Source organism: Magnolia sinica, chromosome 4 (genome assembly GCF_029962835.1).
Source record: "Magnolia sinica isolate HGM2019 chromosome 4, MsV1, whole genome shotgun sequence".
Lineage (NCBI taxonomy): Eukaryota > Viridiplantae > Streptophyta > Magnoliopsida > Magnoliales > Magnoliaceae > Magnolia > Magnolia sinica.
The window spans coordinates 95,281,530-95,307,567 of NC_080576.1; the positions used below are offsets into that span (position 1 = coordinate 95,281,530).

At 38.9% G+C, this 26,038-nt stretch overlaps 1 protein-coding gene across 1 annotated transcript in view; it reads right to left on the minus strand.

Annotated features, from left to right (window-relative positions):
• Positions 1–8,628: 8,628 nt before the first annotated feature.
• The window catches only part of LOC131243416 (probable 1-acylglycerol-3-phosphate O-acyltransferase), a 32,010-nt gene continuing 14,600 nt past the window's right edge, over positions 8,629–26,038 (minus strand). Inside the window, exons 3-9 of the mRNA XM_058242777.1 lie at positions 23,375–23,421; positions 17,579–17,697; positions 17,340–17,500; positions 14,830–14,939; positions 14,647–14,746; positions 9,359–9,482; positions 8,629–8,935 (exon numbers count right to left, since the gene is read on the minus strand). Coding sequence (XP_058098760.1) covers positions 8,804–8,935; positions 9,359–9,482; positions 14,647–14,746; positions 14,830–14,939; positions 17,340–17,500; positions 17,579–17,697; positions 23,375–23,421 — 793 coding nt within the window. The 3' untranslated portion in view covers positions 8,629–8,803. The remainder of the gene's footprint in view (positions 8,936–9,358; positions 9,483–14,646; positions 14,747–14,829; positions 14,940–17,339; positions 17,501–17,578; positions 17,698–23,374; positions 23,422–26,038) is intronic.

The window sequence follows — 26,038 nt, forward strand, 5'->3', positions numbered from 1 at the left end:
TGCAAAATTGTGCTTCAAGAAAGTAGCCCATTGTGAAGGGCGACAAATTTGGTTTATTTCAGTGTCCAAATAATGATTTAGAACAGAATCGAATGAAAGAATTTCCGTACGCATCAGTAGTAGGGAGCATCATGTATGCTCAAGTCTGTACGCGACCGGACATTGCCTTTGTCACTGGAATGTTGGGAAGATATCTATATAATCCAGGAATGCAACATTGGATAGCTGCAAAGAAAGTATTACGGTATCTTCAGATAACAAAAGACTTCGGACTCACATACAGAAAGTCTGATCAGTTGGAGTTGATCGGATATTCAGATGCAGACTTCGTAAGCTGCGTCGATACTAAGAAGTCTACTTCAGGATACATCTTCATGATGGTGGGAGGAGCTGTGTCGTGGAAAAGCGTGAAACAATCTACCACAGCCTCATCCACTATGGAAGCTGAATTTATTGCTTGCCATTAGGCACTATGGTTACAGAGTTTCTTCTCATGTTTGCGGGTACTGGAGCATATCCCGAAACCGTTGAGAATATTTTGCGATAATTCGACTGTTATTTCCTTCTCTAGTAACAACAAGCATTCGTCAAGGTCGAGGCATATCGACATCAAGTATCTTGTTGTAAAGGAAAGGGTTCAGAATCATCAAGTGTCCGTGGAATTCATCGGCACTAAGCAGATGATTGCAGATCCGCTCACTAAAGGCCTCCCTATCACGCCATTTCAGAAGCATGTAACATCCATGAGAGTCATTGATCCCACAAATGTTTTCAGTTACTGGGAGTTGAGCGTACTTTGATTTTCACAGACACTTAGAGATCTCGTTTTATACAGTTTGTTTGGATGATTTTGATATAAAGATTTATTTCTACTTATTTATATATATGCGCAAATTTTGAATAAGTGGAACTACAGTTGTGTCTCGTTGGAGACATGAAAAAGCTTCAGGACCTCTTAAGGATAGGCATATATTATCATACTAAAGTGTATAATCCTTATACCACATTTCCTAGTTCGTGATCTATGTCGTTAAGATTGAAAGTATTTGTGATGGCGCTTAGACTTACTTCGCCTAAATTAAATGTTGTGATGTCTACCGCGTTTCGATACTGACTGTTTTGATGGACCAGATTGAATAGCATTACTCATATTGTCCAACTGTTTTCATTGGTTAACCATTTAGATATTTTCTTAAAATATCAAAACTTGTTTACAAAATTATTATATATATGACTATCATTGACGTTGCTCAATGAGGCCCAAGTGGGAGAATGTAAGAACTCTATTTAGTGGGCCTCACTGATCAACGGTCTGGATTGTCATACAGTTGGACTGGATGATTGAGTAGACCAGTGGGCCCCACTTTAGGTGATGCGCTGCGTAGTCTATCTGCGCAGCTCTGCATACTAAGGCTGGAATGCTATAGCTGTCTTACGCAGACAGCAGTTTGTGTTGAACTAGGATGCTACAATGTGGAGCATGGGAGAGAGAGTTGTGATGGGTTTCAAACTCTCTCTCCACAGACTCTATAAAAGAGAGCTGGGTCCCCAATCCTACACCACGGCAGAAATTCGAGTCTTATCTTGTGAATTGCAGAAAGGGTGTGAAGGAGAGGAAGATCCTAAGCTCTACAGGTTTTCTGGTATTCTTATCCGGCTCCCATGGCGGCATCTCAGCTAGGTAAGCTACCCGACCCCTGATCGCCATGTCCCATGCACAGACAGATCCGTGGGCCTATTCCGCATATAGATAAGATCCCACAGGCAATTCTTCATCCTCGTGTTCAAGATAAATCCTCATCTCAGCTAAAGTCAAGTTTCCATGGTCGAAAGTTGTCTTCATCTCAGTCCATCTCGCGAATGCAACTTGTAATTCATAGCGAGCCGAGCGAAGTTGAAGTTTTACTTTGCGGAGTCAGTTCTCCAGATCAGCATGATGATTATCATTTCAGATTCCCAACCTCAGTTCCCTCCTTAGTTGTCAAAGATCTTTGACGTAGCATTGAACAATTTGATAGGCCATTTAGATTATAACAAGGGAGCCTTGAAGGTTGTTGTGTGCAAGCTTTATTCGTTCAAATCATGCATTTGTAGACTAGATACCCTCAAGCCATTGAGTCACCAGATCATAAAAACTTCGGGCCCGACTAAAGTCTTTAAGAATGATTTGAAGTCTTCGCAGTACGGATGTGTAAATTCGGGCACAATCATCTCAAACCAACACTAGTTCCAATTCAAGAAGGTAAGCCGTGATCTCCTCCTCTTCCTTCCAGATGAAGAGAACAAATCGGATTCAAAAGGAGCAATTATGAAAGGGCTAGCTAAACTAATTACATCCAAAGCCATGGTCAAAAGGTAAGAAATAGGGTTTTGTGCAAGAAGATATGAAGTGAAAAGAACAAAGGAGATGAAATGGCGTATATAAGGCCACCGCATGGGCAAAATTAATTGTCATAATGATACAAACAAATTCTGAGACCAAAGCTGCAGCAGAAATACGAAAATGCATTCTTCAAAAGACGCGTGGCCATGTACGGTAAAAGGAATGAGACGACGTCAACGTTGTTTGAAATTTGATGAATGAGGGGCATGACATGTGGCTGGCTAATTAATTAATGCAATATCACGTTTCATGCCATTCTTCGTTAAATAACCAGATATGTGAGGGGCAATGTTTGTACTAAAATCTAACAGGCCAGATTGACAATGCAGGATAAGCCACGTCGCATAAAAGATATTTGAAGAGCATGCGATAAAGGCATGAAGCACGGATCACCCTTGCGGATTTGCCTTGATATCTAGGATATCTCTTGATAAAGTTAAGTAACCATCAAGGCCACATCAATGTTGGAGCACATCCTGGACATTCAACGAAAACAAGACCATAATCGATGAAAAGTAACCACTCTTTCCCAATTGATTACCTGAGATGGCGCCACGTGGACAAGTGGTTGATCCCATATTTCTCTAGGAAAAGCTATAAATAATAGAAGTAGATACGAAGAAAGATCTGAATCCTCGATCCAGCACACAACTCAATCTAGTGCAACGCTATATATCTTAGGTTAGATTTTCCACTACTCTTCAGTAGTAGACCTTTAGGGTAGAGTTAGTTTTAGTTCATCCCTATGCATATGTCGGACCGACCATTAGATATGGCTTGTAATTGTAATTCCCTTCCATCTGTGCCTATGAGCCAGATTTGAAGGAAGAATTTAGCTTTAGGATCCATCCACCTAAGCTCAAATATTGGGTTGATTGTAATTGTAATCTACAGTTTTTTTGCCTTGATCTCGCTCATCAAGACACTATCCTAGGAAGTACCTAGCTGCTCTCAGCTAGGTCAGTGATCTTGCTTTAGTGGTAAGTTACATTCACTCTCCATTCACTATTTCGTTTTCTATCCAACCATATAACTGTTGCACCTTCGCAAGTCCTTGGTTTCCAAGGCAAAAAAGAGCTTATTTGGAGGAAGAACCACGACCTCCACCAATCGCCTAATTGACATGTGTGTGCACTATTGGCTGAATAGACGGTTTTTTCTGCCAACTGATCGGCTAAGCATCACTCTATCTCTACGTTAAGGGTCAACGGTGATCATGGTTTGAATCAAATCCAATCAGTTCTGGCACGCTTGTAAAACAACACACGTATTTCGCATGGCTGAGAATCACACCAACAATCCTATATGAACATGTCATTAATATTGTAACTAATTATTGACATGGACTTTGTCACTCTCTAAAACGGGTCTAGATGCGTCAAATGGAGCCTTAATGCTTGTCTAGATCAAGTCTAGATACTTAGCACTTAAAAAGAAATCTACTAGGCACCTATACAGAGATTTTTCAGAAAAGCCTATGCGTGAAGCATATATTTAGAATTCCCATGTAACTATTGTTAGAGCAGCCAATGCACAATGAATATTTATGGCAATTGAGTAGGTTTTTGTCCCACCGGGTGTGCCAAAAAGTGTTGGAGTAGCTAGTGCATAATGAATATTGATAGCGATCGAGAAAGTTTTAGTCCCACTGAGCGTGCCAAAAAGTGTTAAAGCAACCAATGCACGATAAATATTTATGTCGCATATTTATGGCGACAGAGTAGGTTTTTATCCTGTCAGGTGTGCCAAAACGTGTTGGTTCAATTTAATCAAACAAGGCTACACATGTGATCGAGGGCCTGTACTTCAATTTCATGTGCGGTTAAGGTGTGAGGGCATGTTAGAGTCTTACTTGACGCAATGTTTGATTGAACGTTGGTGCCGCCTGCGTTGAGTTTGACTGATTGGAGACTAGACACATGATATAATTATCCTCTCGACCACCGGTTGCAATCAGCGATCAAGCGATTTGAAAAAAGGTAAGGGTTAATCCTTCCCTATGGATTATTTTTGCCTTGAGTACTAAGGACTTGTTCTTTCACCAGTAATTTAGTTTTATACTTCTCAAATGAATGAAGATGAACAGATAAAAAAGAAGAAGGCTAAGCAATGCCGATTTCATTAATATTTGAATGTATAACCCATTACAGCCAATAAAGGATTAAATAACCAAAGAAATAAATAAAAGAGAGGGATAAATATTTGATTCGTTTGTAAGAACAAATGATTGGGGCAAATGGTCAGCAGGATGTGACCAAAGATGTGTGATTGCCTAAAGACTCAGCTGATCGAGATCCAACAACTTAGGATTGTAGACATTTAATCTAATTCTACAGTACTGTAGCAGTGGAAGCTAGACAATAGCAATCTATGTTATAGCTAAAGCTAGGCTAGGGTAAGATAAAAGATAGATAATGAATGACAGATAAATTAAAAAGTAAATAAATGTGTTTGGAATGGGGCCTTGAGCTCTTCTTTGCGTGCTCTTTTTATAGCTTATTAATGCGGCAAAACTCTCGTTGAAGTTCCTTGTTGGTCTAGATCTTTCGCATTTATGACAAAAATTCCGAATAGGAAGGTCTTTGGATAGATTCGAAACTTTTGGCTTCTCAGATCTTCTTCTCATAGTTGATCCTTGATGGGAGATGTTCGTGGCCCACTAATCGAATTCAAGATTAATCAGGCGATTGTTGATCTCAAAACTCAAATCGATCATTACCACTCATTTAATGGCCGAAATCAAAGCATCTCCTGCATTTGAAACTTGCTCCCTGATGGTTTGGGTGTTAGAGAGATTAGATGAGCTGGGGGCCACCTAACACTAATTTGTTATTGGGCAAGGTAGATCAAATCTTTTGTCAAGCTTTCACATTCTCTTTATTCTAATTAATGTACGGCTTGGGACCAGATTTGTCTAATGTTCACTCTCTTCTGATCTGGGACCAAATCATAGTCGAATTTGCCTTAATATTGTTATAATCTTTGGATATTTGAGGTTTTTATGAACTTTGCAAACTCTCTGAATGTATATGGGAAGATCTCTCATTTTAGGATTGTGAAAGACAGCCTCACCGAGTTATCATAGCCAAATCCATGATAGGATTATTGCCTCGGTGGGTCTTTTATATACATGTCAAGCATGCTACCTTAAACATGGTCATGTGGCATGCGAGGGTTCACACTCTTAAAGGCAAATATTTCATGCATCCACATTAATAACAGAATTCATATTACTGAAGGAATATGAACATGCCTCCAGGCGCGAGTAGAAATTCTGTGAGTATCAAGCTTGAAGGGTTAATACACGGCGGCTTTTCATTAGTCTACATCGTGCCGCCGAAAATGAGTGTAAACAAATACAATCAAATTTCTAAAACTGCACGTGCCAACTGCAGTAGGAAATCTTACCTAATTGAATTCGTGTCCCTTTAACCATGTGAAGAATGCCGTAGGAGATCTCTTCTTGATTTATCCCAACAAAGATACCACAGAGATGAAAGCAAGCTCATGCCCCACTATAGCCCTAGGGCTTTCCCACTTAAGAGCCATCCAACATGGGAGATCTTGTGTCATGATCGCAACCTGGCTTCCCTAGGTTTTGTCCGGTCTCATCCCATTCCGGTTATGACCTAGCCGCATCCCGGTTCATTTACAACCTTGCTACATCCTAGTTCTAGTTCTTGTCCAGCCACAACCTGTTCGCCCTTGCCCCAATTGTAACCCAGTTTCTACCCCCAGCCCAGTCGCAACCGGATTCTAAACCACGCCTAGCCAAAACCTGGTTCCACCCAGACCTAGCTCAATACCGATTCTAACTGTTACTGTATAAGTTGTATTTTGTGTACATTAGGGGCGTTTGGTGCAGGGAATTAGATGGGATTGGGTGGGATAGAATTGCATTTGGTCCCGTGCAATTCCATCCAGTATTTGGAGAGGATAGGAAAGGTTGGGATTAGGTGGGATGGAATCGCATTTAGTCTCATGGAATTGCATTCGATCCCATGTTGGATTTCTTTGGATTTTGAAATCCACTACAAATGTAGGCCCCACATCAATGCATGCGTTTATCCATGTCGTCCATCCATATATGCCATTTACACATGACATTCTGGTTATATATGTGTACAAGTGAACAACATCCATTTTGAATTTGGTCCATAGATTACAATTTCATGGTCCACCAAACACAATTTTGCCTAATCTAGTGTTTTCCCATAGCAAAAATTTTATCCCAAATATGGGTTGGATGGCTAAAATACCATGGTATTTTCAGACATGCAATCATTGTACAATAATGATAGTAGTCCCCTCAAATACAATTCAATACCAAGAGTTAGATGGGACTAATATCATTATTGTACAATGATTATATTAGGTAGGCCACAATTTACAAAAGAAATGGACAGCCAAAAAAAAAAAAAAACCAAGTTTTTCTTAGTCACCACGCAACACGGGTCATTTCTTCCTGGACAAAACTGAAATATTCATCGTTGGCCTGGCTAGCTCTGAGACCTAGTAAGAAATTCGAGCCTGCACCAGTGAGCAAGTTCAGGGGCCAGGCCCTGGCACTACAGTTTCTACCCTTAAGTCTGCAGATGAACTCCACTTGAAATCCAATCGAGTCCAGGCTGCCGACTCTTTACTCAGCTCCATATTGACCCATAGTTTGTAAGGAATGGATTGGTACACATGGACAAAACTAATATGCGCAGTGAATTAATTGCCACCGTTTAATAAAGTATTTAGGTGCTAGCAACTGCGCATATTTTCAACCATCCATATATTCCTGCATTTAACAAAGCACCCGGGTTCTACCAACCCCACATATTTTCAAACATCTTTATATTCATACATATATTTTTGACCATCCAAACTGTGGGCTCCACTGTGGGTGGAGTACATAGAAGTATAGATTGCATGATCTTAGCCGTATAGATCCCCTATTAAATTTGGATTTCCGATCATATCCTTTTCAACCATCCATTTCATTGTCATCGTCGACCATACACTAAGTTAAACCAATCTCTTTCAACCATCCATTTCTTCTTCTTCATCGTGATCATGATCTAAGCCTAATTATAACCAATTGAAGTTGGCTATAACAATCCTGTCCTGCCACTCCAGTCTATCAAGGACCATACCATCAGTTAAACTATAGGTCAACGGAACTTTTCTTACTACCTTCACACGAACCTTTCTTACTACCTTCACACATGCCTTTCAAGCCTTTCCCCTTCCTTTTATACGGTCCTCAACTTGAATCCACACACACCCATTGCAAATGGTCAAACAATCTAACTCTACTTCCTCTCATCTTATCATCTATTGATGCTACTTTTAAATTCTCCCAAATGCATTTATTTCTAATTATATTCTTCCTCATCTTGTAACTCATCCACCTCCACAACCTCGTTTCAGCTGTCCATTTGATATCATCAATTGAATGGTTAGGATCAATCTAATCAAAATGACTTTTGGTCAATGTTCATCCACAAGAGGGCCCCCTATTGGGATGATCAATGCTTGGATGCATGCATGCACGAGTGGATACATTGCAGAGTGATGAGCAGCTTGTGTGATTTTTTACCTTTCCCTTCAAAAAATGGCGATGAAAATGAAATAAAAAAATTATCAGCCTGTTTCTATCTCCCTACCTTTGGTTTTTGATATAATTACCATAGTCGAAAAACTTGAAAACTCAGGTCTGACTTGATGTTCAGCTGGTCAGGTTGATGTGAAAACTTGGATGGGTCAACTCAACTCGATTAATAGTTAATTTACTAATTATAAATATTTTACATGGTTATATACCAAGTAACAAGAAATTGAATAAATGTCAAATATGCAGCATTTGGTTTGCTGGTTGGAGGTGTCAATATCTATAAGAGAGGATCTTGGGTTCAAACCCTTCGCCCTGCTTTTTGTTATATAGAAAAAAGCTTTTCAACTGGATGATTTGGTTCGAGTTGTGGTGAGTAATGTCAACCGAGTCATCGAGTCAACTCGATGAGTCACACCAAGCTGAGGCCAAGCCACTCTCACAATTGAGTTTCATGGTGACTTGGCTCGAAATCTCACTGAATTTCAAGCTGAGTTACCGAGTTTTAGAAGTATGGCTCTTTCCAACATTTCCCCCTCTAAATGCCATTCAATTGGCTTGAGATGGAGTCATGGGGACTAAACAGGAGATCATCAGTAACAGCAGCTCCTGTCTTTTCATACATTTGCTGTTTGCAAATAAAAGCTAAATAACAAACAGCTTTTTTTATTACTTTCGCGACATTACTTCGACTTCGCATACTGTACAGGGTTCCATATACAAGAGGGATTTTGGATCTGATAATGCAAGTTATAAGAGAATTGAATTGAATATATTATATCATAAAACAGATCATCTCATGCTACAGCAATAAACATACTTTAGACAGCTGTCAAGCCATCGGGAAGAGGTTCGCTCTCGTCATCCTGATCCATTGAGAGGTATCTGCGGCAAGCGTGGAAAACAGCCGAATGGAATCCAGACGGATTATCAATGAATACAAAGTGCCCTGCCTGCAATCACCAAGGAACAAGAGCAGAAACTTTTTAGTGCATGTTGAATGAATAAAGAAGCAACTGTGCACTCCATCTCCCATGACCCTTTGGCCATGTCTACCATGGTCAAGACCATCCATCTTAGGAGACCCACCAAGGATGAGCCATGGGCCAAAAATTGCACCAGCCTCATGGCCACAATCATCTAATCAATGATGTTGCTTGTTAAATGAAAACCATTGCCCATCCACTGGCTAGTCTCTCTTTTTTCTGCATTGGTCTCAGGCCATGAAATGGATGGATGTCCGGATCAACATGTGGAGAGGATGAATGTGTGGAGAGTACAAGTGCTTCCACTCTCCATGCTTTACAGTAGAAATTCAATGTGTGAACTCTGCTTCAGCCATGCAATTTCAGGGTAGGAAGGGAGAGAGGAGACACCTTCGGAACTCTTATGATTTCACATGGGACCTTCATCTGCTTTCGAGCTTTCTGCGCCCCTTGGTACTCCATCCAATCTTGATATCCATAGATAAATGTAGTAGGGACTTTCCATTCTGATGCACTGCAAGCACCAGAAACAAACGTCTTATAAAGATACTCCCAACCATTGCATTACAAAACAATTCTAGAACATTTGTATTGAATGCTTTCATCCATCATCTCGCAATCTTTAGCAAAGACCCTTTTGGATTCGTTTGGTCAAAGTTTGTCTTGAATGCTTTCATCCATCATCTTGCAATCTTTAGTGCAGAGCCTTTTGGATTCGTTGGTCATATCTGGAGCTCTCTTTACTCGCTTTTAGTTTTATTGTTACAAAATCTTATCATTTGTAAAAGGTTTGGACATTTTACAGTGCAACCACCATAAAAAATTGACCAAGATTTTCTGATACTGCCACGTGGCATATGCAGTGTAAGAGGTCCTGTCATCCTAAGTGAAAGAAATACACATGTAACCATCTTTTCTCAGTGACATTAATTTCAGGAAGATAGACATGAGCTATCAGAGATCCTTCTTCAGACAATTCTATCTTGCAGTGCACCATCCGTGATTAAAAAGTAATATCTAAATTAGGTCTTCACAGAGCAGTCTGTTCCACTGTACAAAGGCGATTCAAGTCACAAGGATTGACTAGAGATATAGAGATAGTGATAGAGAATGGCTGCATGGTATTCTCTCAAAGCTTGCAACTCATAAGCTGCTGAAGATCAAAGATAGTCGGCATATTATTTCAAACTCAACAATGGTTTAATTGTTTTGTCACTCTACATCTTCCAATGCCTAACATTATTTTGACATAATTTGGAAAAAGTGGAACATGGGGTCATCAGTTCAAAAGGCAACAAATTCTTTTTTCTTTTTTCTTAAAAAATTAAAATTAAAAAAAATAAAATATAAAATTGAAACAGTAACACCAAGATTAGACCATCGGATGTGGTCATTTATTTGGATGTTAGCTCGTGAAAAAGTTGCTTCATGCTTCTAAAGTTCTATGGGCATCTATTCTACTAAGGGCCTTCTTGTTAGCCACTAAAAAATGAATTCATCTCATTTTAGTTAACATTAGTTATCTAGTAGAGATAAATTGTTGGTTATCAGGATTAATTTTAACCCCTAACAAAAAAGTTATCTCTAATATACATAATTACAATTAACCAATACAAGTTACAGAGACCAGGCCTGTGAAGTAAATCATTGCACCTATGATCCAACCAATTGGGAGAGAATCAATAGATTCTTTTTAAGGAGCGATTCATCCTTCCCGAACGCAGCATACAACTCTCCGTTGTACTATGCTCTCCAAGTGTGCTTGTTCCCCCCTTCTTCCTTACCATGCAAGTCTTTGTGAAATAACTCCGATGAGAAGAAAAAGGTGCAACTCATTTTTAAATGGCTACCAAACACACCCTAATGGTTATTCTCAAAAGAAAATTAACTAGAAGGATAATCGTTCAAATTTTGTATGGCTAGGAATGGGAGTTGGGAAGGATCAGTGAACCTTATCACAGAGTTACAGAATACGACTAAAGCTAGATGCTGAAATAAGCCTTATAGGAAACATGTAGAGAAAAGAAAAGATTAGTTACCACCAAAAAACTAGTAAAATTGCTAAAAATACTAACGACTATGATAGACCTTAGAGAAAAGAGAGCTAGAATAAGTGGCAGCTACCTAAAGCTAAAGTCAAGTTATCAACACATTTATGTTCCTGAAACTTAATGATAGACCTAAGACAATTAGCATCCTAACACAAGCAATTTTTTTTAATAAAGTAAAATAAAATATTTCTTTGGTCAGATAAGGATTCCATGTAAAGTGACTGGAGTTTGTCATGAAGATGAGGTTATGCAACAGGACATCCGCTTTGGTAGATTTATTGTAGCCCATGGAATGTAAATATTTCTCTGGAAACACAATGAATTGTATATAAAAGCCATTGTCATGAAAATGTGGTTATGCAACATGATATCTTTTTATGTAAATGATATAATGGGCCTTTGGGGCCCATAAATGCATCCAAACAAATCGAAGAACCAATTAGGCTCCACAAAGGGGGTCACTGTGACCCAATCTGATGACTAACACTATAGTATCAATAACTGGCCCACCCACTTTCGTATTGGAACGAAATTCAATGGGTAGTTCCTTCCACATTTGTAGAGATCATGGGTATTTTCAAAAAACTTGTAGGAAGGTTCGAGCAGGTCTTTAGTTGCATGTTAGGTTCAGTTGGATTGTCTTAGTAAATCTGTCTATTGTGAGGGTTAGTGGATTGATTTATTGGGCTAGAAGAGGAATTAGTTTCTAATCATGGGAATCGAATTGAAATAGTGAAGATATGGATTAATCTATGATTTTTTTTTTTGTCCCTATGCTCAAATATGGGTTGCTTTAAAAACCCATTATGGGATTTCTAGAATTAAAGGATGTCAGTTTTTCCTCTTGTTTTATGCCACAAAGTGAAATTGTTCAGCTGTTTTGTAACTATTTTAGCCCCTATCCAAATTTTCATGATTGTTTTATTTTGCTATCCAATTCTATCAGTCCCACAGGGTTTTGCATCGAGTTTAATTTGTTAATTTATAATTTTATGATTGAACTAATAAAATAGCCCACCCCATTAGTTGGGATAAGGCTTAGATGGTGATGGCTGAACTAATAAACAGAAAAATAAATATACTTCTATAAAAAGCAATTCACAATTATGGAGAAGAAAGTACTTCTAGCTTGAGCTTTGACGCAACTGGAAATGGGTTTATACAAGAAAATGCTATGGGGATTATTGGGATTGGACAGGATTGGTCAAAGCAAGAAGAGACGAGAAAAATGCAGTTACCTCAGGAGGCATACTTTTCTTTCTTCTATCCATTTCAAGTTATCCGTAACTCATTTTGAAAGTCTTTGTTTGTTCAGGCAAGAGAAATCAGTGACTCTTATGCATTTGTTTGTGCATGAATAGTTACTTCAAAGATATCCACAATAACTTCGTTAAAAATAATAATAATAAATAAATAAATAACAAAACAAAACAAAACAAAAAAAAAAACAAAAAAAAACAAAAAAAAACAGAAAACAAAAAACAAAAAAAACAAAAAAAAAACAAAAAAAAAAACAAAAAACAAAAAACAAAACAAAACAAATCAAAACAAAACAAAAGCTGCATCATGAAATTTGATGAGAATCCCTCAACTAAAATAAAAGCATATGAGCTCTTATCCTCAATTTTAGCTTGGCACATGACTACCTATGCAAGTTTTCCATGTGCAAGCATATAAGATTTAGGTGACATGTTCACCTGCACTTTAGCTGCTAGACCAGCTATGCTAGTTGGGAAAGTGATGGGCAATTCAGAGGCAACATGAGCGGATGATGAATGTTGCATTGATGGGGATGTTGAGATTGATGCATGGAAATTAAACATGAGGTCATCCAAATCATTTTGTGACTAGTTCCAATAAGAAACAGAATAATGGAGAACAGATTGAAATGGTTAACATGGGCAAGAAAGACCAGAGATGGCTATAGTGAAGAGGGGAACGTTGATTAGTGTGGAAAGCAACCGTACCCTGATAAGAATATGTGCATGGACGCAGATATAGTACCACCCCCCCCCCCCCCCCCCCTTCCCCAAAAAAAAAAAAGGAAAAAGGGATACAGGTAGGGGTGTCCTATTTGGAGAGCTATCATTATTCGTCCAATTTAAAACTGATGGGAACAGATACTGCTCTTGATGTTAGCAGAAAGGTTGAGAAAATATGTTCCTTCTATTTTAAAGATGAGAACAGAAGAACTACTTTTAAAGGCTAAAATTAGACCATATCCATTTATGCATCTCTTTACTACATATTATATTAATATATCTTTCCAATATAGTTATAATATCATAAATATAAGATATAATGTGCTGCAGATGTATATATAGTGAACTATGTATTAAATAGTTAAGAAAATAATAGATGGCTATTGCCACATCCATGTTCTGCCATATCCCGGATATTTTGATTTGGTATTCCAGGGTAAACAGGTATCCAGGTATCATAGGTGGAATGATCTGAAAGGAGGATGAGACAGCCCTGAAAGGACATGAGGATCAAAGTGGCAAGAAGAGATGTCTGGGCTTGTTCCCTTACAATAGGATGCAGCCTTATATAGGAATGACTGGCAAAAATAGAATTTCTGAAGCCTGACTCCAAATAGCTTATGACCAAGCTATGATGATGATAATGATGATCTACCTGCCCTTTTCATTCTATGGTAGATTCTTTTCATATTAATATATACTATCGTAGAAATTTCTTCTCTTAAAGGTTTAATTTTATTAAACCAAGAGAAACAAGCTACAAGCACAGAGAGAGTCGAAAGCATGGATAGATGAAGAGGGATCATCTGTCCACAGATAAAGTAGGATCCACTCCCCAATTCCCAGCAGAAAGATGATTACAGCATCCCTTAAAGTCCCATGTACTCCGGCACACACAATGATCCACCCATGGGTGGACTGGAAAACACTCTCAAGATGTGAAGTTTTGTTGCAAAACATTCTGTTATTTCTCTCCTTCCAAATCGACCAAATGAGAACACACAACACGCAATGCTAATTTCCACAGAAATTTCCTTTTCCAGTCCATTTTATGTCCATCCCAGGCCATAACCCAAACTATTACAAATAGCAAGAAGAAACCCTCTCAAACACATTTAATGGTGGTTCACACTCCGCATTATTAGGGCAAAGAATGCACACATTAGCAATCACCATCTTCCTCCTAGAGAGATCAATTGTGAGTACTTGTTTTTTTTTTTTCCCCCTGCACAAGCCATCCAAGAGTAGTCACCCTAGGGGGGCCCTTCATATGACCATACTGGGGCAGTGGGAGCTACCCTTAGACAAGTTTTCTCCCCCAAAAGCAATTCATTTAGCTACGAATTTTCTATCACCTCTTTTTTCCATCTCCATTTATCAGGACCATTTTTAGAGGGGGACTAACCATTCAGTTGCTGCATAAGACAAGAAAATCCTGAAATGCATCTTCTGCAAGATTTCTTCTAAATGCCAGATCCCAGACCACCTGACTACCAATGATACTAAGTAGACAGATGCCAATTGAAAACAGTATAAATTGAATACATTGGAAACAAAGGAAAACATAACATTTTCATATTAACAAGAGTTAAGGAAGCATTTCCATTCATTACATACAGTTGGAAACACAATAGCAAATACATACCTGTGCAGAAGGGGCTGCCGTGCAAATGCTCCAAAAGAAAATATATACTTCAAGCACAATTCTCCACTAGCTTTGGCAGCCAAAGTATGATACACATAATCTTCCGTTGAAACACATTAAGTCAGGATTTAGCAAACTAATAAATAAGAACTTTCTACAAATTTTTATCACATCTAAAACTACCTGTTAGCAACCGTGACTCTTCTTCATTCAATATGTCTCCAGTTGAATACATTCCAAATCTGGCAGTTGTATACTTTCGAACCAAATCTGGACCCCAAGGCCCTAAACCTCTGCAAAATGTAGATAACAAAGCTCTCATGAGAAAACTAAAATGCAATGCTGCTTTGATTTCATCTTTAAAAGGATGTTCGTGGATAGGAACTGGAAATTATTCAATCAATAGAACATAGCTTCTGACATTTATGTTGGAAAATGAACCCCGCCACAGTTCCATTGACATGAAACTGAAAGAAGTTTTACAAACATTACATGAAAACGGGCATTAACCCTAGATCCAGTGGTCTAAGGAGAGAGTATCAATGTTTGATAAATTGCTTCTCATGTTAACTAAAATTCCTCTTTCAACTCTTTGTAGATCCTTTTCCTTTAATAAATCCATTGTTACCTTTAAAACAAGAGAGAGAGAGAGAGAGAGAGAGAGAGAGAGGCACCACTAAAGTTATTTTCCTACTTAGACAATTGAAAGGAGAAATATAGAGAGGGGATAAGGCGAAATAGAGAGAGAGAGAGCGAGCGAGAGAGAGAGAGAGAGAGAGAGAGAGAGAGAGAGAGAGAGAGAGGCACCACTAAAGTTATTTTCCTACTTAGACAATTGAAAGGAGAAATATAGAGAGGGGATAAGGCGAAATAGAGAGAGAGAGAGAGAGAGAGAGAGAGAGAGAGAGAGAGGCACCACTAAAGTTATTTTCCTACTTAGACAATTGAAAGGAGAAATATAGAGAGGGGATAAGGCGAAATTGAGAGAGAGAGAGAGAGAGGCACCACCAAAGTTGTTGTCCTACTTAGACAATTGAAAGGAGAAATATAGAGAGGGGATGAGGCGAAATTGAGAGAGAGAGAGAGAGAGAGAGAGAGAGAGAGAGGAGAAATATAGAGAGGGGATAAGGCGAAATTGAGAGAGAGAGAGAGCCCCTTCAGATGCCCTTACACAGACTAAACACTAAATCCACAAGATGAAAACTTATGCCAGAAAAAGAACATAGGACTGTAGTCACTGGCTTTGAAGATTCATGCACAGGTTTCATTATTTTCTCATCGTGCTCGGGAATAATACTCCACAGTCATTTTGTTGACTTCTCAGAAAGTATTTATTCATCTTCAGCCCTTACCAAGAATTTGGGGGATTAAGAGCTGCACTCTTCACCCATTCTATTTTGAGCATTTCACTAAAGAAAAAGAACTGGAGAATGTAAGGCTCCACAAGGACTATAAAGACGACATCGTCAATGAGGGCCGAAATACAACAATGAAATATTGAAGATGGGAAGCATGATTATATTAAAATACTCTCCCTAATTGTTAGACCAGCAAATCTTGCATGGCATGTTTCTATGCTATCTAATTGTTACCAGCATATCTTGCACAGCATGTTTCTATGCTGTCAAATTGTTAGACCAGCATATCTCGCATAGCATGTTTCCATGGTGTTGGTTCAAATGCTTGAACCCATAATTCATGTATCTTTCATGCAAGCAAAGGTATGAGAGGACAACATATGGGAACCAAGCACCTTGATATGAAGAAGCATCATGAGACAACGTTCCAAAAAAAAAAAAAAAAACACATTGAGGCTTCACTACGTCATCCACGGATAATTAACCACAAGGAAGAAAACTGCTAAACCATATAGAGTTAGTATTGTCAATAATAGAGGTCATAGCATGACAGGAGATTTGACCCAAAATAAAATAAAATTTGTTCGACAAACACTATGTATGTTAGAAATACTGAATTTGTACCAGGTGCTAAACTATATAGAGTCAGTATCTGCAATAATAGAGGTCATAGCATGACAGGAGATTTGACCCCAAAAAAAAAAATTTGTATGACAAAAACTATGTATATCAGAAATACTGAATTTGCAGCGGGTGAAAGAGACAACATGGTGTCAAACCATGAACAACTGATAACAGTTTGTTTCGTTGCATTGCAGTTAAAGGAAAATCATTGTGTAACATGCTGTATGTGAACTTGACAATGCAATTCGGCACTTCAAATGATTGAGGAAAGAAGGGAAAAAATATAATTGATCTATGGTATGTTACAATTGAAAAAGAATTATCGCCTAACTGATTTGTTTATTATCCATTCAATTTCTTGAATTTCTTTTAGGTGTGACTTCTTGAAATTTTCAGAAGAATTTTTTCAGTTTCATATATATAAATTATAAATATATATATATATATATATATATAGAGAGAGAGAGAGAGAGAGAGAGAGAGAGAGAGGGGGGGGGGGGGTCTCTCTTTTCTTTTTTTTATAGGAAGAAATACGAGTGAGGGAATCTTACCTAACAAGGCATCACGCATATAAAACATAATACAACAAAAAAAACAAATTAGGACCTAGGATGCATACATGATTGCCAGAAATAGTCAATAATTGATAAAATGATATATCAAAAGGACTGTGCAGCTGCTTCTTAAACAGCACTAAATAAAAAAATTTACCGGATAATCTTCTGTGGAGTGAAGTTGGACTCCCAGAGATGATTCATGATAACACCTTTCCAGCTTGCTCTAAATTTTGTCAGCCATTCTGACTTGTTATCTGACTCTGATGAAAATCCAGCAGGACCCACCAAAATCAAGTGTTTAATATGTTCAGGATGCTGCAGACAGAGAACATCAACATCAATAGCAGGATCAACAGCATTAAAAATTTCTCAACCACATGGGGAAAAGATTACCTTGAGAGCATACTTAGCAGCAACATATCCCCCAAAAGAATGTCCAAGTAAAATAAAATTACTGAGGTTTTTAGCTTTTCGCCATTCCTCAAGAGAATCGATAAACCATGCCTCGGTTTCTGCATTATAGCATAATAGAAGATAAGATGAAATTGAAGGATCTGAAAATTATTATCTTTCATGAGGATCTCTCAATACACACACACACACACACACACACACACACACACACACACACACACACACACACACACACAGGAATGCCCACCTGCGCACCTACGCACATGCGCACCTTTGAACACGTGTCATGGGCGTCTAATCCGAATGGTCCATGTGATGCGGAATCCCATGAAAACCCAAGGGACAAATTTTCATCCTGATATAAAATTCTGGTGGGCCATACCAAAGAGAAATGCAAATCAAGGGAGGAAACTGTTTTCATTTTTCATGGCCCACCAAAGTTTTGGATCAAAGTAAAAATTGGGCCTGGGGGGTTTCATGAGGTGTTGCTTCACGTGGACCGTTCAGATTTTGGAGTCACATCACGTATGATGAGTTCTCAGAAAATATATATATATATACACACACATATATACTTTCCATTTTTTCTTCCTCATATATATATATATATGAGGAAGAAAAAAGAATCTGAAAATAATTTACATTAATCTTAGTGCTGCCCATTAAATTCTAGGACACATAAAACAACGGAAAACAATTTTTTTTTTAATAGGCAGAATATTCTCATTTCTCACATCTTAAGATATAATTTTAAAATGGAAAGTGTTACAATGACTCCTAAAAGCTGAGTTAGGATAAGAGGGAGATGACAGAAATAGCATTGGCATCCAGACAATGGACCCAAACACCTCCCTAGTACAAATGTATAGTCGCTGGAATGCTAGATAGAGATTCACATGTGCATGTGTCATGTACAAAAGCATGAATAAGCACAGATCGCACAATAAGGATAGTCCAGATCAGATATAACAAAAGCATTTTGCTTTTAGCTTTAATCTTTTTCATACTTATCTTCACTTGGACTAGGACTCATCACAAATTGGAAGTTAAGTACCAAAAATAAGTCAATAAATAACAAAAGCAACTGGCTGATTTGACAACTACTAAGGTTCAACCTTTGCAGCATAAATAAATTAGTTGATTTGTATTGCTACAGTTTACACCTAATTTCTTTTGCGCCCTGCGGAGGGGCGGGGTAAGATCTCAAAGGAAATTGGGGCTTCTTTCATCACTCTGATTCCTAAGATCTCAGGAGCAGAAAATCTTGAGAACTATAAACCTAGAAGTTTAATCGGAAGTATATACAAAATTCTTGTGAAGACACTTGCTACTAGATTCAAAAGGTTGCTTCTAGGTGTAATCTCCAACTCCCAAGGTGTTTTCATTGATGGGAGCAAATTTTGTATGGTGCTTTAATAACACATGAATGCATTGATGCTTTTACACAAGGAAAAGTTAAGTGGTATTGTTTACAAGTTGGATATTGAAATAGCCTATGATTATGTTGATTAGGGCCCCTTAGATTACCTTCTTGGGAGAATTGGTTGTGGGGAAAGATGGAGAGGTTGGGTGAAGGAATGCGTGGGATCTGCAAGGTTCTTGGCTCTGGTTAACAAGTCGTCGAAAGGCTTCTTCTGTAGCTTGAGGGATTTACAACAAGGTGACCCTCTTATCTCCCTTGTTGTGTGTGGTGGTGGCCAGAGCTGAGTGGAATGCTTGAGCATGGTCAACATACTGAGCTATTCTAGGGACTCTCAACAAGCAGAATGTCTCCTCCGATTTCTCACCTTCATTTTGCGGACGACACATTTTTGTTTTGTGAAGCTAAGGAGACCAAGGTGGTAAACTTGAGGATGATCATTCATTGTTTTTAAGCAATTTTTGGGTTAAAGGTGAATATTGCTAAAAGTGTGATGTTGGGAGTTCACCTGCTAAGGGAGGAGCTTTTGTTGTTGGCTAGTGCTTTTAGGTGAGGGGAGAGTTCTTTTTCCTCCACATGCCTAGGGTTACCCTTGCGCTTCGGCAAGCCCACGAAACATCTATGGGACATTGTTGTGGAGAGGGTAGAAAGGAAATTAGCCTAGTGGAAAAGACAGTATCTATCCCTTTGGGGTGCATCACTTTAATTAAAGTGGTGCTTTCAAATCTTCCCATTTACTTTGTCTCTATTCCGTTGTCTGAAGTCAATTTTAGAGAGGTTGGATAAACTATGACATGATTTTCTTTGGCAAGGGATAGAAGGGGGATCTAAATTCCACTTGCTCAAGTGGAGAGAAGTTTGCAAAACATATGACAAGGGAGGGGCTGCTATCAAGGATTTGGATGTTATGAATAGAGCACTATTAAAGCAAGTGGCTTTAGAGGTTTGGGGCGGAAAAGAGGCATTGTGGAGGATTATGATCATGGTGTGCCGTAAAGGCCGTTACGTAAAGGTAACGGTGGCAACCGTTACACGTTACAAGGTCGTAATGGCCGAAACAACCGTTATGAAGAAAAATGACCCGTAATTGCCGTTAACGGCACGTTACGTCCCCTATAAAGGCTATAATAGCCCCATACTGGTCTATTACAGGACAGATACAAGTTTTTCGTACTTTTTAATTAACATTACGGGGCGGATACAGGTTTTTCGGGGGTTTTTTCAATAAATAAATAAGAGAGACCGTAACGGCCGTTATGGGGCCGTAACAGCCGTTATGCCCCGTATCGTAAAGGTAACAGTGGCAGCCGTTACGGCCACCGTTACCGTTACGGAACACCTTGATTATGATAGCTTTCAAGTATGGTTGAGATGTTGGAGGATGGTGCTCCCAAGGGGCTTCATTGTATAGGGCTTCAGCAGTTTGGAAAGGGATCGTTCATATTAAGAATAGCTTTATGGAAGGAGTGGGCTTTAGTCTTGGGAATGGGGAAAGGATTCAATTTTGGGAAATATTTGCATGGGAGATGTGTTGTTGCGAGATCTGTTTCCAAATATTGCACGTATGGCTCCTGTTACAATCATATGGTTTCGCAATGCATCTCGAGAAGTGGTAATTCTTTCATATTGTCTCCTCCATGCCATTTATTTATGTCTGATGAAGACGTGGTTGAATTGGTTTCGCTTATGAATCATATCTACTTATATCAATGGTCTTCAGAAGAAAAGGATAATATGATGTGGAAATGGGGAAATTCGTGATTTTTTTTTTTTTAAGACAATGATGAAATTTCATTAAATGCCAAAGCCAAAAATTCATGAAAGTTTATAATTAGAACTTTTTACAAATTGCTTCAAAATCCAGTTGGTGGTGCTTCAAATACCAAGCATGTGTGGTCTTATGGTGCTGCCCCAAAGGTTGTGGCGTTTGTTTGGCTAGTTGGTAGGGACAGTGTTCAAAATATCAGTATTGCGTTACGTATCGCATCCTTTGCACGCGCGCGGGCGCGCACACACACACACGTATGTATGTATGTATGTATCGGTTATCGCACGAGATATATTGTTTGTATCGGGTAATTTATCGCACTTTTTGGGAAACATTGATAAAATGGTTGAATTTTTTAATGAAACTTCAAGGATTGTTAAAAAAGACCTTAATACACACTTTTAAATCATAACGTCTCAAAAAAGAAGTCCACGTAATAGGTTTCCTTTGTATAGGGTCCTAAACTATGCGCAATCTGACTGAACTAATGCAACTATATTTAAATTGAATACATAACATTTAGAGTATATGTGATTATCATTTCATCAAACACTCCAAAATACTTCAAAATTAGTCTCAATTGACAACTAGTTGAAGGGAAATTTTGAAAAAAATATATTTTAACATTTTTTTATTAATTTTTAATTAATAAATGATTTTTATTTTTCGAAAATTGAGGACTTAACAAATCAGTAGATCAACCCTCATACATGCTTGATTTCATGTTTGGAGTGCAACATTGCAAGCAATTTAGGAGAAATTTGGAAATTTTCATTTTTTTTCCAATTTTTCCCTAATCGGACCACTTACATTCGAATTTTGAAATCAAAGTGTATGTGATGATCATTTCATCAAATACTCCTAAATAGTTCGAAATTAGTCTTAATTGACAATTGGTTGAAGGAAATTTTCGAAAAAAGACAAGGAGAATATGAAGAACTAGTGGATATCGAAATCAAAGCTCCAACTCAATGATTGTTCATGCAAAACATGAAAAAAACCAATGGATTTATAACCATTTGACACTGATTGAAGAAGAAGAAGAAGAAGAAAAAAGAGAGATCATAAATTGAAAATGCTCACCGGATTGAATATGTGGGATATATCGGCACTACCTGTGCGTTTAGTATTTGACAGGTGGGATACAAGATATATAGCGGGATATATCAGCCGATATCATCGATATTTAAAACATTGGTTAGGGAAGGGGTCCTGACTGTTGATAATCTGCAAAAAAGGGGAATGATTCTTCCGAATGTGTGTTTGATGTGTGGGGCCAATCTTGAAACAGTCAGGATTTATAACCATTTGACACTGATTTAACATAATTCAACAAAAAAAAAAAAGGATCAGAAATTGAAAATGCTCACAGGATTGAATATGTGGGATATATCAGCACTACCTGTGCATTTCGTATTTGACAGGTGGGATACAAGATATATAGCGGGATATATCAGCCGATATCATTGATAATTAAAACATTGGTTAAGGAAAGGGTCCTGACTGTTGATAATCTGCAAAAGCAGCGAATGATTCTTCCTAATGTGTGTTTGATGTGTGGGGCCAATACAGTTAACCATTTGTTCATTCATTGCCCCTTTGCTCTCAAGATGTGATATGGGTTTCTTTCAGATTTTAAGGTTTCTTGGGTAATGCCAAATTCAGTGGGAAGTTCTTTTTATGGTTTGGCATGGTGTGGAGGTGGGGAAGAGAAAGAAATCTTTGTAGTGCTTATGCTTGATGGCGAGTCTTTAGTCTATCCAGGCAACCTTTAAGAATCTCAGCCAGTGTCGGTGTTAGTGCACTAGTACACCACCATAAGCTTATGGCGGTACCAGAATGACATGGGGCCCAGTGATGTGTTCACGGAATCCAACCCGTCCATAAGACGTGTCACCTCAAAAAATCCCAAGAGCCCAAAAATCATCCGAATCCAAAACTCAGATGGGCCACCAAATAGGGTATGTACTGATAGGGAACGCCCACTGTTGATTACTGTAGGGATCCACCACGCTGTGTGTATTAACCAAGGCCATTCAGACCCCTATATCAGTTCATATGATGGGTCAGGACAAAATTCAGTCTTTTTTGTGAATCAGGCAACCAACAGCTCATTCCCTTTGCTGATTTTTGTGTCCTAGGGTTCTGAGGTGACTATAGATGGATTGGATGGTGTGAATACATCACCTGGGCGGCTGGGCCCCACGTCTGCATCTCTGCCTGGTACCACCATAAGCTTATGGTGGTACCGATACCACTACAGCCGTCCCTCCTTTTGCTGAATAAATAATGGGTAGGGTTAACTTGTACAACTGCAATTAGCATCTCATCTCTTTGCTTGACAGATAGAACATATGTTGCACCTCTAGGATTTCTTCGCAATCTCAGGTCACAAATTTTCTAAGAAAATATACATGCGAAACAACAGAGGGAGGAACCAAGTATTTAAAAGTCTAGTATGCATTATAATTTGCTGGTGTCTTATCAGTTCCATGTAGTTTTCTTCCAGCAAAAAATGTAACTTATGCCTGATGAAATAAAGAAAAACCAAATTATCAATCTGAATGAGATATTCAACATGACTAACCTTCAGTGCTTTTACATGTAAAATCGGGTCTACTTGAACCACCCCACCTGTAAAGAAAAAATAAACTGTTAAGAGGATGATTCCTATGATAAATACAGCTACAAACGTCAATGAATCCATGCTTATAAGGGCTGTCGCACAAGTTTGGGTGCTGGGTAACTACTCTCTCTCTATATATCTTTCTTAACCCTCTCTCAGCAGTGCCAGTTCTCTGAAGGTGAAGGTGAAGGTGAAGGAGAAGGAGAAGGAGAAGAAGAAGAAGGAGGAGGAGGAGGAGGAGGAGGAGGAGGAGGAGAAGAGGAAGAAGAAGAAGATACGACTCTTTCCCAGTACTCAAACTCGATAGACAGAACTTCTTTCGAAGAATATATTTATTGAACAAATTTGCTCCACCTCAAAAGATTCCGGGGAGCCAAATGACCCCTAAAACACACCAGCAGAATTTTCTCCTCCTTTGGAACTGACTACCTTTTTGCTAGCATCCTGTTGGCGATCTCAGCAATTATAAGTGGAGAACACACTAAGCCAAATACTTGCTGGTATAGTTGTTCACATAGTGGTCTTGGCATTAGGCATGCTAGATCATGAGGTATAGAAGTTGGCTTTTAAGCATAGGGAAGGGAGGCTTCCAAAAATGTGAAAGTAAGCCCACACATAAACTTCCCTCCACGCCTAAGAATGGAAGTAAGCCCACACATAACCTTCCCCGTACACCTAAGAAGATTACTGAATCATCATCACCATCATTGTCTAAGCCATATCCCAACTAATTAGGGTTGGCTACACGAATCATGTTTCGCCATTCGATTATCAATGACCATTCAGTTAAACCAAAGGTCATCAAGAAGAAGATTGCTTCAGTGATAGGACATTTGGGTTTTAATTGATGTTTTGAGTTCCTAATTTTATTTGACATTGCCCTCCTCTTTCCAAGTTTATGCATTTTGTTATAGTACATCCTTTTCCTCAATCCACTGGATCCCACCCAACCTGATACACTCATGATGACTGCAACTAAGGCTTGTAGACATACTAACGTCCTGTTCCTACTTCCTAGAAAGGAGCACCTCGTAGCACACCATCCTGCTGGTAAGCAGCATGGGTCCCAACTCCCAACAAAGTACATTTCACATCCCTCATTATGGCCCCATTCATTGATAGTAATGCTTTTAATTTCAAAAGTTCCTCATCTACCATGCAAAACAACCTCAATGCTTCACCAAGCCATCCCAGTACTAAACTTGAAATTGTTCCCTTGGATCTTTTGAACAATCCCCCTTATCACCCCAAATCATGAACTGGACAAGTCCAACCTCACCCTCCCCTCTTTCATTGGAACCACATAATGCGATATGGCCCTATATATTCCTCAGTTCCTTCCTGGTTACGAATCTTCACCATCTTCAAGCAGGAGGACGGCCTTGGCACCCATTCAGCCTCCTGTTTGCACCAAATGGTCCAAATGCCTTCTAGAAAAAGAAGACACCACCTATGCCACGGCTCCTAATTAGGGGTACCCATCCCACTTCATAAAAAGAGAATAATGAACAAAATTTTGCCGTCTCCTTATAATCAGAACCTTCTCACAATAGTACTACCAAAGCAAGGTGATGATGTATTCAGCTGACATACATGAGGGGGGTTTCCGGAGACACTGAAACCATCTAGGTATGTCCACCCTCCTTTGATTATCATTAACAAAGATCGATAGATCATGGCTTTGATGTGAGAGGGGCCTGCTTGGATGTCCTCAGACACATGCTTCAAGACCACTTACATAGCCCTAAACCAAATACGATTATCTTGATTGAAACCCAGGTGTTGGAGGAAACGTGCTGGGTCCCTTAAATTGGGTGTCCAGATAGTTTTGGATAATTTCCTTGTTAATGTGGTCAACATGTCTAGGGGAATCTGGATCCTCAGGTAGTGATGTGTGTCACTTTCAACCAATCACCACCTCTCAGTGGTACAACGATGGGGAAATGAAGTCTTGGAACACCAATGCTTGACTTATTTTCTCTACAATTTAGACCAGCCCTAACCTCAAACTGTCTTTTTATCTGAGACAAGTTGAGCACAGTCCAGATGGACTTCACTTTCCTTGGATGTTCATTGGGGAAAATTTTATCGCCACACCACAGGAGTAGTGGGGAGGGCACCCCCTCCCAGTACGGATCTGTTTCTCTTTAAGCAAATGATGGATGCAATGGGCTAATAGACCCTAGGTTAGTTTGCAATAAGTATATGTGGTTGAATAAGCATGAAAGGAAGTTCCTAATGGCGCTGGATAGGAACCTGGTTAATCAAGGGTTCCTATGTATCTTCCCAAAGTTGTTGATCAATCGTTTAGTTCTCGCTGGATCTGACCGTTGCCTGTCATTGTGATTTGATTGTTCTAAGTATAATATGGCTAAAAAAATTTGTTTCATTTTGAAGCCGGGGCTCAATCATCCACAATTTCAGCCATTTCTCACTAAGAAGTAGCTTCAGAACCAGGAGGAATGGCTGAAAGGGATATGAAATCAGCTTCTGATTTCTCGGGTTGGAAAAAAAAAAACATCTGCAATATCCACTTGAAAATCAGGAAAATTAAGAATCACCTTGAGGAAATCCGAGTGCTTCTAGACCTATCTCCCCACTAACCGGAATTCCTTGAAACTAGGT